General features: G+C 33.0%; 1 protein-coding gene across 6 annotated transcripts in view; it reads left to right on the forward strand.

The window, feature by feature from the left end:
• LOC129962688 (protein pangolin, isoforms A/H/I/S-like) overlaps positions 1-15,665 on the forward strand; it is a 262,212-nt gene that overhangs the window by 117,592 nt on the left and 128,955 nt on the right. The window contains exon 3 of one of the 6 annotated variants that reach the window (XM_056076608.1): positions 12,761-12,899. The exons of the other annotated variants lie outside the window; for them this stretch is intronic. Within the exon in view, the coding sequence (XP_055932583.1) occupies positions 12,761-12,899 (139 nt within the window). The remainder of the gene's footprint in view (positions 1-12,760; positions 12,900-15,665) is intronic. 6 annotated transcript variants of the gene reach the window in all.

Consider the following 15,665-nt stretch of genomic DNA (forward strand, 5'->3'; position numbering starts at 1 on the left):
GATGTAATAACTCTGTCCGATTTTTTTTTTTTTTTTTTTTTTTTTTTTTTTTTGCCACACTCTGTAATATTTTTTGATCAAATAAGCAGAATAAATCAATAAGATTTTCAGTTCTCAAGTGAATTTAGGATACCAGAGATAAGAGTTTTATCTTTTATATCGATATACAAGCTAAAGTAAAGTGAAGTAAAAATATGAATTCAAAAGATTGAATTTAAAATTTCAAAGAACAATAAAAACATTCCTCGAAAAAAATTTCTGTGAGTAAGGAATCAAAGAGATAATTATGCAGGCCTGCGCCTCTCCTTCGCCGCTCATTTCTGTTTGAACCTTCGCACTGTGCTCCATTCGCCAATTTTGATTTGCATAATTTCTTGACCTTCAGCACGCGGAGTGAAGTTCGCGCATCATTAATCTATCATAATCGTTCGGATAATTACCCTTTTCCATAGAGTAGATTAAGGAAGATGAAGAAGCATTAAAGAAATGAATAACATTAATACAAAAAATGCGGTGCGTATGGTATACAGGCTTTTTAAGGAATCATCTTGGCTGATCCCCCCCCCCCCCCTTTGAGGGAAGATCGATGGTTGGGAACATTAGGCATACATTGTGAAAACATCTGTATTAAGTTAAATCCTTAATGGGTTACTTGTAACTGATTTCTATTTTATGTTGTGTAAAGTTACTGTCTGTTTATCACAAAAAATGAAAACAGGCAGGAGCCGTATTTTTATTTGTTGTGATGGCAGCCAGTCTTTACAGAAAATGTATTCAACATAGGCGACAAATTATTTCAATTACTTCTTCTTTGTCAGCCGTACGTAAAATAATTAATGCCAACAGCTTACCTATCCGTTCCATATGGCAGAAGGGCAGGTCAGATAATCAACCAGGGGTAGTGGTCTCTAAAACTCTCTTAATAAAGATCAATTTGTGTTAAGACACGTTTTTTTTTCTCGATCGATTGAAGCCAAAATTTGGCACAAAATTACAATTTAAATCTCAAGAACATACCAAATTTGATATGCTTCAATCACTGCTTTTTTTTTTTTTTTTGAGTTATCGCGTTTACATGTTTTTGAAAGTACAGACAAAAATTTTCAGCGGAAATATCATATACTTATACATAAATAGATCTATCAATCAGATATGGTGGTTAATCTTTCTCTCCCATAGGCTGTTTTAGACTGTAAGTAAATTTTCATTAGTTGCTGACGTTGTTTCATCCTACTTATGAAAGAACACCAGCGAATTATCAAGTTCGATAAAAATGACCGAATTATAATTAAAAAAAATAAAAAAAATCCCGTTGTATAATAAATTTCTCTGACTTTACCCTGATTTTTTCCGACCGCCTCGAATTACCTGACGATTCCCGGTCGGCTGGCCACCCTATAGATGTTAATCTTGTGTGTTGAATCTTATCTATCTAGCTCTCTTTGTTTTGTAGTTATCGTGTTATAATCGAACAGCCGGACAGACTTCCTCTGATTTTTTTGCTCTAAATTTGAAAGAAATCTACACATTTGCTTAAAGGCAGTATAAAAAATTTTTATAGTTCCAGCTCAGAGCGTTTTTGAGTTATCTTTGTCGCCAAGAATGTGTTTTCCGAACTCGGGGAAGTCGGAGACGTCATTAAAATTTCAGGTTCGCATTTTTTGATCTGATGATTTGATCCTTACTGATGAAGATGCTCTCTCTGCACTTCGTATACGAGAAAGCTGATTATGCTGGATTTTCTATAACTACACTGTACGTTTGGAAAAATTATTATAAAAAAATAAATCCAGGATAAAAAATATTGTTAATATATGGAGATCTTAATGACTGGGACAGAAGAATATGAAAGCATATATTTTTTAAAAAATAAACAAAGCATTATTGTAAAAGATAGGAATGAATTCAAAAATTGTTTAAATTTATTTGATTATTATTTATTGATAACTATTATTCTATATTATTGATTAACTATTGTTCAAAAGCAGGTTTAAAATGAACGAATCTGAACCAACGTTTTTAAATTTTTGTCAAGCGGAAATAAAGATTTACTTCTACTATTGTTTTATCCTTAATGATTACAACACGCACTTAAAAATATCCTACATTAATCCTTGTTGGAATAAAATTGCATGTTAATATAGATATTACTCTTGGATATAAACAAAACAGTCAGTATCGGAAAAAGTGAATATGTGTGGACAAGATATGGCGCTATCGTAATTCCCAAATGAATTTTAATAAACGTGGAAAACGACTTTGGTGACCACACGAAAACTTTTAGTACCACAATGCGAAATCGAATGACTATAAAACAAATCGGCAGTTTTGACATTAAAAAAAAAAAAAAAAAAAAAACTGCTCATAATTTGGAAATTAAAACTGGTCATTAAAATGTTCATTAAATCAGAAAGCAATGGGTGCAATTAAAATATGTTCAGCAAAAATAGATTTATAGAAAATGCAAGTATTATAACTGTTAACATTCGAAAGAAATTTATATATGTTCTAGTTTTTTTGTGGGGAGGGATGGGGACTAGCTATTGAAATAAAATGGAATCTCAATAATATCAGTAAGGATTTAAAATATGTCTTTTCCATCGCTCATTTGAAAATGCCGCTAATGTTATTGGCATATTTTTGTAGATTTTAAAATTATCTAATTGGTAATTCATGATAGGTAGAACAAAATGCATGCTTACGACAGTGACGTAGCCTCGATCTAGGAGGTGAAACCTTTGTCAGATTATACTATTTATTTTAAACAAAACAGTAGGATCAGGGGACGAGAACTTAGCAGTGCCCAGGGTGCCATTTAGTCTTGATGCCGACTGAAACTCTTCTCAAGGTGCCACTTCCTCAAGACGTCACTGGCATGTGATAGCCTGAAATTCCCGTCATCCAACAGTCTTAAGCAAACAAGGCAGTCCTTTTCTAAAATTAACTAATTTATTGAAATGTTAAGGGATTGAGTGCTGTTACTCGTCGCATTTTAACATCTTTCTAAATAAACAAAAACTCTCGCATACGACATTTTCGACTACTGCGTGCGTATCACGTGATCCGATAGTTACGCGCTTGTCTAGTGAAGTATTCAGACCCTCTGGTTTCTTCGCGAGGCGATGCGGTTTAAGTGAATCCCAACCATCATCAACACTGTCGCGCCTAGTTTGGGTGTACACGCATCGCAACAAATTAATATGTTTATTCCCCCCATCCCACACAGAACAACACCGGACGTTCTTCCAACTCCATTCCTCCTCGGCGTAATTCTTGGAACGTCACGGCTTGGAAGAAATTGAAAGAACAAGGAGGGGGAGGGGGTAGTAATAGTAATACAAAAAGAAAAAAGAGAGAGAGAGGATCGTTGAAGGGAGGGTCGCCTGTGGGAAGGGTTGCCGTTATTTTTTTCTTTTCCTCTTGTCAATCAGCACAGTTTATTCAGCCGCCAGCGTTAACAGAATTAATCGCCCGGTGCTGTGGCATTGGCGAAGAACTGCTCCTAAGTAGTGTCAGCAAATAAGTAGAGGTGAATTGATTGCCGTGCGTCTGCAGATGGGCAACGCCAAGTGCTAAAAGGCGTCAATGGATACAAAGTTGGAGAGTTAATTGAGCAATGGGAAAGATGTTTTTTTAGTTATCTTTTGTATTCATATATTCATAGTCGTGATTTTTCAGCCTATCTACTTCAACTGGCTGGAAGCAGGAAACAATGCGAGGGTTGTTAGCATATTTTTACAGCTAATTGTGAAGCTCTTACGGTAAATAATGAGGATGTAATAAATGCTTTTATTGTATTCCATGATAATTGGTTACCAATTCAGAAGAATAATTGAAGACATGGATGGACTAAAGAAATTAACAATCTAATATTTGCATTCGTGTATCATTTGATTAATTACTATACTCGAATGAATTATGTAACTTCGAGATATTTGAATCAATGTTTAATTAAGTCTGCTTTTTGTTATTTGTTAATGCTATCTTTGTTAATACTTTGTCTGCTTATTTGTTATGGCTGTGGCACATTAATTAAGTAAAATGACAATAAGGTTTTCTTTTTACTTCGAGATATTGAATTTCGTTCCAGCTGATTGAAAATTGCATTCAACTCTTATGAAATATAAAAGAAATTTACCGGGCGATTTCTTTCCAAGTTACTTTGAGCTTTGTGTAAAGTTCTGTTGGTAAAAAGAAAACGAATAGATATATGGATGTCACATTTTAGTGGTGTCATACATTTTGAAATGGTGGGAAATGAGTGATCAAAAGGTTTTTGCTAAACAGATGATAGTGGAAGAGTTGAATCGTTTTTATTTGAACGTACTCCAGTCATATCGTCATTTATATTAATTTCATCATAATCTTGATGTATATTAATTACGAATTTAATGTACCTGCAACAGATTCTAAGTAAGTTATATACACGTTTATAAGAGGAAGGATTAAAAGAAATGAAAAGGGGAAGAAATGGCATTCTTGTTTCATTGCTTTTTATTTTCTCATTTTACAATAACCTGCACGGCGGTATTTTAATACTAATCACACTGTATATAGACGTAGTATCTTAAATTTAAAACTGCGTTACGGCGCTCTTTAATTTATCATGTATTAGGATTATAAAATTAAATATTATATAATGTGGTTAGAGTGCTAAAAATGTTAAGAATTATTCTTAACTTTTGTTTTAGAATATTTTTCTTAATGGCGGTTCATCAAATTAAAATCCAGCAATACTGTACAAGGTGTATTCGTATCTATTTAGTTTCTTCCTGGATGTATTCCTTCAACAATTCTATCCAAGCCACCAAGAAGTTATCCCCCAACTTTCTTGTATGTTTGCACAGTACAATGTGCTTTGCTTTTAATGTCATAACACGTTGATTGAAGAGAATGGAGTCTTCATTTTATACAGCTTCTCATCGAACTGTTTGTTTCGGAACTTTTTAATATTAAATTCTCATTTTAAAATTATTTTATTTTGCTCATTATATTTTAAAATTATTTATCTATGGTGTACATGGCTCAAAATTAGAGAAATATCCGTAATTTTGCGTCAGTGTCTTGTACTAAAATTTTCCCATCCCTCCGTTTGCTTTTTGGAATTATTACATTACCCTATGAACGAATAGACAAAGAATTCTATTCTTTGGTGGATTTGGGTCAAAATTTGATATATGTCTTGAATTTTAATTTTTTGAAAACAGAAGTTGAATTTCATCTATCCGCCATTTTGCATTATCATGACCACATATACAGTAAGAGACATCAAGTTCGAATTGAAGAATTTTAGCCGAGATTTGATGGTTTGAACGCCATGTACAGAATTGAATCCATTTAGTTTGAAGCGTTTCTACTATTCGGAGATATAATTACAAAAATGTTTTTAAATGGTCAATAAAACGTGCGGATTCGTCAAAACCTTGCAATCGAAATTTTTTGGGCTCTTTATACACTGGAAAACAGAATTATTGAACAAAAGATCTTAAATTGATGCTTAGATGACACTTTTCATTCCAGAAAGTGCTATCTTATTGATTTAGTTAAGAATCTACTGAATGCCTTAGGTGTTTGGGAATTATGTGTTATTTTTTAATTGGATTATAACATTTTTTAAATGATTTAATGTCAGCTCATAAGTTTGAACTTAAGATAATTTATTAATTAAGGGTTAATAATTATCCCTATATTTCTGGAAGGATTACTCTGAGAATGTCATTTTCTCCTAGTTTAGCAGAAAGACTGGTCATCAAAGGAGACTAGACTTTATTATCATACAGTAAACAAAAAAAAAAAAAAAAAAAAACCCTGAAAACTTAGCACATATATTATTATCATTATGATGATGAGTATGTCACACTTTCCAAGTCTGAAAGTATATCATTTTTCTATCACCATTATATTTCCTCCAGTTGCTCGATGGTATATTTTTTATGTCGCTTTTGATATGGGGATGTATTTGTACTCAGTGCTTTTAACATCTTTTTGTAACCAAATATATTGCACCTTAAAGAATCAAATAGTGATACTTAAAACTTTCTAATCTACGCTGATTTTTCCTTTACTTCTCATTTTACATTCTCTTCTACATATTTCGATAATGTGTGATTGCATTTTGAATCTGAAATGATTGGCACTAAATTGTAATCATGTTCCAACTTCAATAATTGGTACTCTGCTGCGAAGTAAATATTAATACAAATCTGTCATTATGAAGATGGGTTGTTCTTCAGTTTTTAATGCCAGAAACATACATTGATAAAAATGAATGGAAGATTCCTCTGGATGGTGCTGAGACCCAACCTCATAAATAAAATGATTTTTTTTAAAAAGTCATTTCCTTTCCAATCCAGCTAACATGTTGATCCATCTAACTCTAAATTAGATAGCCAAAAATGAAGGCGATAAATTTGCCAAATTCGGCATGCCTCGTTCCCAATTTCCCTGCGGTGACCCCTCCCCTGCCCACCCATCCACCTTACCCAACAACTGGTTCAGCAACTTTCGCCGTCTTGTTAGTAGCTGAACCACATACCTCAACGCTATCCTATTATAACCGCCATGACCCCCTCCCCTAGCCCTCCCCGGACTGATATGTGTGGGCAATTCGAGGAGGGGGGGGGGCACTCATGACATCCCATTAATTCTAGTAGAACTCCATTCATATTTCTGCATTAAAAAGAAGGGGGTCCTTTCCTCCCCTCTTTTTGTGACACCCTTCATGACATCGCTTGACTTCGTGTCAACATATCGCACGTGCTTGCAGAGTGTGGGGTGGGTGAACATGATTCTATATTATCTCCCCCCCTCTTCTGCCATCGAATATGGTTTATTGTAGGCCGATCTCAGGTGCGTATCTGTGTTGTCACCCAACCACCTGTATTTGGATCGAATATTTCACGCTTCTAATCCCGCGCTGACAAGTTTATTTTTCGCCGCGTTACAAAATGAAGGGCGAGATAAGAATGGAGCTTTATTTGTTTGCTTTCTTTCTAAAACTTATTTATGGCTTCGCATTGCAGAACTGAGAAATGGATGTGAATCGATATTTTGGATTTTTAACCGTCTCGTGTTTATTTTCAAATTATTAATTAAACCGTTCCCACCTTTAGAAATTTTATCTGTGTGTTAATAAATTGTAAATGGGAGATAATATGTTGCAGTGGAATCATGGCGAATATAAATGAACTTAATTATTTGTCGACATTTGGAAATCCTAATATACTAAGAGGTAAGAAGTGATTATCACATTCTGTTTAATGGGTGCCTTTTCTTCATTCATTATGAGTATAATTAGCCCATAAAGAGAAATTAACATGGATCATTGACCGATAGCTCACATGATGCATTCATTTCGGGCCTTCAGCAATTTGGATTTCAAATATAAATTTCACTAACAAAAGTAATTTAATTATTCCTAGCATAGTGATTTTCAACGCAGATTTCAATGACGATTCTATTTCCTTCTTTTGTTTTTTTGCTTCAAATTGAAAATCAGACCACATTAACCTGGTCCGGCGTGCGTGTAGATGCTTCTGTTTATAACTGTGTGGCACAATGGTTGATATAACTGATTAATATAACTGCGGGGCATTTTTTTCTATCGTAGTATCTATCTTGTACATTTTTTACTAATCCAACGATCACTATTCGCAGCTACGCCATGGCGACCCGGCAATTCTATTTGGAATTTCTTTTAAGTTAGACCGTTTTATAATATTGTAGCAGAGGCTGGCACATGTACTCGTAACCATTGCTCTCAATCAGTGCAGCAATCATTTCTTCAAATGCTCTTTAACCGCTATCGTTCGGTTGCTTCACCTTGAAATGGTTGAATACAGGTTGAGTTATATGTTTGAAGAACCTACAACGCCCTCCTCATAAAATGAAGTATCAGCGCAGATCTGTTGCTCTTCGAGAATGCATTCAAGAAAGCGAGCTCTCACTGGCTAATCAGAGACTAATAAAAGTATCAGAGGCGAGCGGTTGAATGACGAATTACGATCTTTTTATACGTGTTGTTAAGTTGTCTATTGCCAATAAATCACCTCTAAACCGATGCTATCTGGTTCCACCGGCGAACGTCTCTCTTTCTCTACAAGAAAGTGCCAAGGGGAGCGAAAAAACATCGCCTGTATGCCTTATCTTTCCTTCCATGGCCGTTATCTCGTGCGCGAAGATCGTAAAATTAGCTCACAACATGCGGTGGAAATCGTAAAATGTGTCATTTCGATTCGGACTCAGCGTGCGGGCGCGCTTTCCGCGTTGCCAACGGTTGGGAAGTGAATAAATAAATAAACGACTGGGGAGCGTCCGGTTTCCCGCCAATTCTGTGACGTCACATTTTTTTCCCTCGCCATCGAGTACCTGGATAGATGCCTACCATGGCCCTAAATTATAACGATCTTGTTGAAATTCTTCGCCCATTCCCGCGGTGATGCGCAGCTGATGTAAACTTCGTTGCGTAGGTCGAGTTTAGTGCCAAGTAATTAATTTTGCCTTGTATCATTGAATTTGGATATGAAAATAGACTATAATGATAGACAAATGCAAATCGTGGTGTGATGTAACGACTTGAATGGTAATATTTGAGATAAATTATAAAACATGAGATGTAAAAGCATAATTAGGATACTGAATATAACATTCATCCATAAAAATTCGACCAATTTAAGCTAAATTTTTTATCCATTTTTCTGTAATAATTCGCTTCACAATAATAAATAAGGAACTATCTCAAGTATGAGGCTACCCAGTTAACGGTAATTAATTCACAAATATAACTTAATTACAGGACCAAGAAGGCTAACACATTATATTCTTGAGGTCAAGCGCTGTTATAATCTATTTATAAGAGCGTGTCTAAATGTAGTGAAAATATAATTTTTTCAGTTTGATGGGAAGACAAATAATTCGATATCAGTTGATATTTATGTCGGAAGTGCATGCAAGTAGTTTAGAGTGAGACTGGTTTAATTAATGCTATTCGATTTTAATTAATTTACAGTTTTGTAGCGAGTGGTGTTTTTTTTTTTTTTTTTTTTTTTTTTTTTTTTTTTTTTTTTGAGATGTTAGGCGATGCTTTTTAAAAAAAAGGTGGAGGGTATTCTTAAATTACTTATAAATCTATGTGATGAGAAAAACTGTTTTTGACATAAATTCTACATATGTTTCCATCTTTTTAAAAATAAGAGACTGTGCCTGTATTCCATTGATAGTATTTGTAAAGAATGTTTTCTTTATTGCCATATTATTCATTATTTTTTGATTAAATTTCTGCATATTACTCTTATCTGTAATATTAAGGCACCACTTTTGCTTCTATGATATATATATATATATATATATATATATATATATATATATATATATATATATATATATATATATATATATATATATATATATATATATATATATATATCGATAAAATGCAGTCACGAAATAAACTATTTGGCGGAATACATGCATCAAAAATCAGTAAGATTTATTATGAATCATCGCAAGCATTTTTTGGAGATGTATCTTCATTATTTATTAATTTCCACTTAAATTTCAGACTGAAACATTATTATCATCGGAAGTCAGCAGTACCCACACCATATCCATGAAAGATGGTAAAAATCATCACCTGCCGGCGAGATCACTCGTTTTTTTTTATTTATTTAATCCCTCCAATTCAATCAATAAGGCATCCCCCCGAATCCGTAACCGCGATTACAGCGGCGCGAACTGATAATCTGTTCTCGCGTGCACTTATTAATTAGGACGACCGGGGGAAATGCGAGAAGACAATGCTCTGGGGACTGGGCGGAGGGCCCTTTCATCCCGATGGGCCCTCTCATTAGACAGGGCCGCCGATGTGCCTCATTACCAGGGAGGATGGGGGCGAGGGCTCCGGTGTCAGAGGCGGACACGCTTCGGCTTCGTTAGTGATTTCTGCGGGACCTTGCTTTAAATTGTGCAGAAATTTCGGATTTAGTGTGAAAAGTTCTGGTGGATGCTTGAATTTTACTAAAAATGGACCCACAGACAAGGGTTGATGGCACTCTATCAGTTCTGCGAGACTTGATTGACTTTTACTTCACAGGCCTGAGATATTCTAATGATATTTACAACATAAATTTATTATTAAATGAACATTCAAATGAAGTTGAAAAGAATCAATGATAACTGTTTCATTTTCAAGGGAGAGAGGAAATAAATTAATACTATTTGCATTTTTAATGATAGTAAGTTTGAGAATTATAGCATAGAAATATTGTCTTTTAGGTTTAAAAAAGATGTCGGAACAAATAATTTACAGATTAGTATGTGACCAGTTAAATAAGTTTGAATTGGAAGTCGGCAGTATTGTATTAAGAAAGAAAAAAATTGGGTTACTGTAAAACTATTGTACATTATTATTTTCTTAATTTTGAAAATTATAAATGAAAGATGTTTGAGTAAAAGTTGAACACGATCTAACATATTTGTTCTTAATATTAAACAAGTCGCCTTTGGTGACCAGGAATTGTGCTGTCAAAAATTTTCAATAAAAATTTTTTTGCTCTTTTAATGACTTCTTTTGTAACATATTTATGTTTTCTTTAACATATAATTAACATTTTGATAATCTTATTATTAGAGATGCCTTCGATATTCTGTTCATTGTAGTGTGTATCTATCCTATCAGCTGCCTTAATATGAAATTGAAATGGAAGAGATAAAACTTCAAAGAAAGACAAACACTTCTTTGCTGAAACCAAACAAATTTTCTGAAAATATGACTACAGAAAATCGAATCCTTTAGTATTATAATCTTATGTGTACCACATAATATTTTTTAGTAATTTATGCAATATATCAAAATATCATTTAATAAAAAATATTCTGATTTATTATAAACTGCAGTTTTATTTTTTAAAAAAATATTTAAGTGCGGTAAATAATAGTTTATTTCATTTCTCTCAATAAATGTACTTCTGAAAACAATGATGAAGTCTAAATTGTATATAGTCCTGTGAATTATATTCAGTAAAATTATCTCAACAATCTAACGTTCCAATCTTCTGCTATCACACTTGGCTGAGTTATAAAGTTTTTAATATTATATTTCTTTTTTGGACAATCAACAGCTTCACTATTTTAGGCCAAATAGCCTTGCTAAAACTCTGAGCGCTAATGGAGAAGTATAAAATCACTTATTTTTTTATAGAATAGAAGTATTCAAATTTTCATATCTCAGTCTATTTTAGTGCAAAGAGTGAACACTTTTGATTTAAAATATTAATGTCTCAAGAATATTTTATTAATTGTGACTCGGTTAGAGAATCTGCTTAGAAATTTAAAATTCGTTATTCATCAGAGCACTTTTTGGATTCAAATGACATAAAATATAATTATTTCCTTCTTTTAGACATTTTTACTTATCAGATGTATATGCCTATTTCTTAAGATTTTAGAAATAAGCCTTTGGGCTCTGGTTAGAGTATATATCTTGTATATACTAAAATTGTGTTTGTCTTAAATAAAAATGAATTAATAATATAGATATTTTAAATCGTCACTGAAAACTTTTTCTCGCATTCATTTTTATCCTGGAAAATATCGCATTTCTTTTTTATTTCATTTCCCTCAAACACGCGTCCTTTTTAGATTTGGTTTCCAATGAGAATGAATTTAATATATTAATATATACATGATATCCATGTATCCTTGTTTTGCCAATGTGCCTGCAACACTTTAATGAAAGCTAATTTTTCCCACGCACACGTAACATGCTGGTGAAGGCTAAATTTTATTTTTATTTTGTGCGAAATAAATAATTGTAAAATATGGTTAAGAAATATTAAAAATAGATATTTAGCATTAACTGAAAGTAGAAACTAAAACATTGGTATCAAGAATATTTTTGAAAAGACATTTTTGTGCTATAATATTTTTTTGGAGTTATAATATTTAATAATTGATAATCAATTAAGGAATCGTTATGACTGGATCACATGCGCGGTCTAATTGTTACTACGTGTTGTTGCATTTCAAGGTGAAAAAAGGGTGAAGTTGCTGTTAAAAAATGGATTTTAGAGAAAGTTCTTTTGTATGTGAAAGTTTTAATATTACTAAACAATTTTTATATTTTTATTGATAACCATTCTGATTTCGTAACGTCTCAATAAAAATCATGGACGCATCTTTCTTCTGAAAAAATTTGTATTAATGTTTAACTTAATTTGAAGAATGTGATTGAAAAGAATTTCTCGTTTAAATATACCATTTACAATAAATTATAAAATTTTCGCTAGTATAAAAATTTCTCGCATGTCCACAGCTGGAATTTTTATCCAAATGTTGTTTCGAACAAAATAACCAATCAGTAAATAGGTTTCGTATACTTGTATTGTTTATTGTTTGGACAGTGTTTAAAAATAAGTATCTTCATAGATTCTCTTTATCTCAAAAAAAAAAAAAAAAATGGGTAGGTGGTTTCAAATGAAAATATTTCACTATTTCCAATTTTATTCAACTTTCTCTTTTATAATTTTCTAAATGCATCTGGGTTTAACTTTTTAAAAAATAGTATTTTCGAATGGTTTGAAAAAATTGTTTTACAAGTCAGATTAAAAAAATTTTTTACCTTCCTCTGTATGGAACATTGTCTATAGAAACTTGCTTTTAAAATACCTCTAAATAATTTATAACACAGAATTTTTTTTTCCTTCCTATTTATCTTTTGAATTTGTACAACTTCTGTTGACTTTTAGTATATTGTTTCAATTAGCGAAATCAAAGATGCAGTTGAACGCCAAGAAAAGCAAATGACGGCCACTTCAGCGCGAATGAAAGCGCTTCAGTTCTTGAATGAACGAGCCATGCTCAAATCTTCAATCAATTACTTTCCATCGAAAGTTCCATGGCAAGTGAGTTCTAATTTAAAGCTTTTAATCTCAATAGAATTAATTTTTACTATTCAGAAATTAAAATAAGGGTAAATATTCCAGTATCAATTCATTCGGAATATTAATAACGTTTTAAACGGTTTTTTAACTATTGAAAGCTCCACATCGTCCTTTCAATTGTGGGACTGATTCGGTCGAGTTGAGAGGTTCGACTTCTGTGTTTTCCAGTTTTTCTTTCATGCAAATTGAGATATATTTCCATTCTTTCTTTTTTTTTGTGTGTGTGTGTGTGTTCTCCATTTCCAATTTCAATACAAACTTTTTCAAGTGTCCTCTCACAAACCTGTGCCATTGAGACAGTCGTCATTATTATAATCGAATCATGAGTATAATCAATGGTAACCTCTAAAAATGCATGCATGGATCTGGAGATACAGATGTATATTTAGAGCTATTCAAAAGACTTGTGTGTCTCATAAACGGGTATTTTGTATTTATTTTGTTTCTCCATCTCCTATTTATTCTCTTTCTTTTTTTTTATCAACATACCCCGAAGTTATCACGGAACGGAAAAAGATTGCGCATTTTCGGGGAAAAAGAGGAATCTCTTTCCCCGCTGGAGATGGGGGTGGGGGTGGAGAGAATGGCGTGGAGAAATTGAAACAAAAGAATCAGCTCTTCTTTCGTTTCATTATTCGGGAGTGGAAGACGGTGCATGCAGAGCGTAAGAGAAGCACGCACCACTAATTCCAGAATACCTTTTCCCGACGAGTGTCCCTACTCCAGAAAATCCGATGCAATAATTCCGGCTCCAGGAGCAGGGAGTCAGATTCTAAAGTGTTCTCGAAAACTTCCCCCTTTAGCGGAAACGACGGCTGAAGCGGAATGCCTGGTAAAGAGGAGCCACCAAATGTCAGACGGCCAATCAGGCGTATGCTATCGGTATTAACGGCCAATGGCGGAGCGACCTGAAGAGTTTTCGAGTGGATTAGCGTAATACTTATAGAGGATTGGTTTTGCGGCATTTTCGAGTAGTAAGCACGGCTCCCCTTACTTATTTTTTCTGTATTTTCGCATTTTTGCCGTCGTATTTTATTTAACTTTATTTCTTCATCTTTATTTTTCTTTTTCTGACTTTTGATGCTGTTTTATTGCGAGAAGCCTGATGCTCTAAGTGGGGAGTTCTTAGCAAAAATGCACAACGAGCGTGTGTTGGTTTCTTTTTAACAAGGGAAGACCGAAAACTGATGTAATTTGTTTCGATTTTGTTTATTTTGCTTTTGGCGCATCGCCGGTGATGTGCTACAGTAGGGTAGGTTTTTCTTTTTGTTTGTGGTCACAGAATGAAATATAAAAATAAGAAGTATAAAACTTACGTCTGTTAATTTTTTTTATCAATCTGTTTGTTTATTTTTATTATTAAATTAGGAACACAATTTATTTAATACGTGTTTTACTACTTAGTGCATAAACCCAAATCACATATCTGAAACAAAATAAAAATGACAAAATTTTCTCCTTTAAAGAAATTTTCATATAAAAAGTATGACTCTAAAGTAAACTTTGTGTGGGATTGTACCATGCAATTCTTAAGAGCTTTGAATTTTTCTCTGTCTTGTACTTTGTATACTAATATTGATTGTGGCGCCATCTGTTGTCTTGTATTGCCTCTATGAAACCTTTAGATTCATTATCTAGTCAGATGGGAAACTTAAAATTGCATTTACTAGTATTTTGTCAAGCTTCCGGATTAAACTTTATCTCTATATGGAAAAGGGTTTACACATTTTAACAATTCGACATGAAACAACATAGCATCTATTTCAAGAATATTGGAGGTTCTAAATCATAATTTCTTTAAATACTATTATTTTAATTTTTTTTATTTTCTGAAATTGTCAGTGAAAACGCAATAAGAAATTTGAGAAATCTCGGGTTTTATCTCATTGTATCAACTTGAACCTCATTTTCGAAATTGGAGCAATCTGTATTAAATTCAGAATATATGGTTATTTAACACTTCATTAATTATGTTTTTTATTATTATGCAGTAAAAATTAAGTTTTAAGTTATGTACACACTCACATTGTATAATATAGTTTTGTAACTCATTTTCACTCTTTTATTTGTACGTAAATTCCCTTTTATTAGATATATAACTATGCGGGGTTTTAAAAAAAAGTCAACGATAGTGTAAAGAAATGAATGAGGAATTTGAAGAGGAAAAAAAGTATTTCTTGTTCTACACCTTAAAAAATTGCATCGAAAAGGATTCTAATTTATATTTAATCTAGAACGAAAGGGCAAACATTCTTTTCTACCTTTCATATCCTAATTCGTTTGCTGTCTTCACTTATTCCCAGTGCTCTGTCGAATACTTCAGCGCAGCATTTTTATCTAATCATTAAATTAAATTTCTCTCTTGTCCTAATTATCAATTTCATCTCGTTTAATTAAGCGTCTTTCCATTCAGATAATTCGTATCTTCCTAATTGATTATTCGGTTACAGTTCCAGACTTAATCGAATCTCTCGTAATTAATAACAGTCGAATGATTGTCAATAATCAAATTTCCCGCCAAAAAGTGTTCTCTTGGAATTCAAAATGGCGGCCACGTCTTTCTCCCTGACTTGGAAGAAAAGAAGTCCGATAAGCAATTTCGAATGATTGACGCGTCTAATGAGACGCTATTCTAATTAATATCATTAAGAGCATCTGATTGCATTATGGCAATTATGTAAAGCTGTCTCGCCATATTTCTGCCGTTTTTAATGGTATCGAAGAGGC

Source organism: Argiope bruennichi, chromosome 3, assembly GCF_947563725.1.
Source record: "Argiope bruennichi chromosome 3, qqArgBrue1.1, whole genome shotgun sequence".
Classification (NCBI taxonomy): Eukaryota; Metazoa; Arthropoda; class Arachnida; order Araneae; family Araneidae; genus Argiope; species Argiope bruennichi.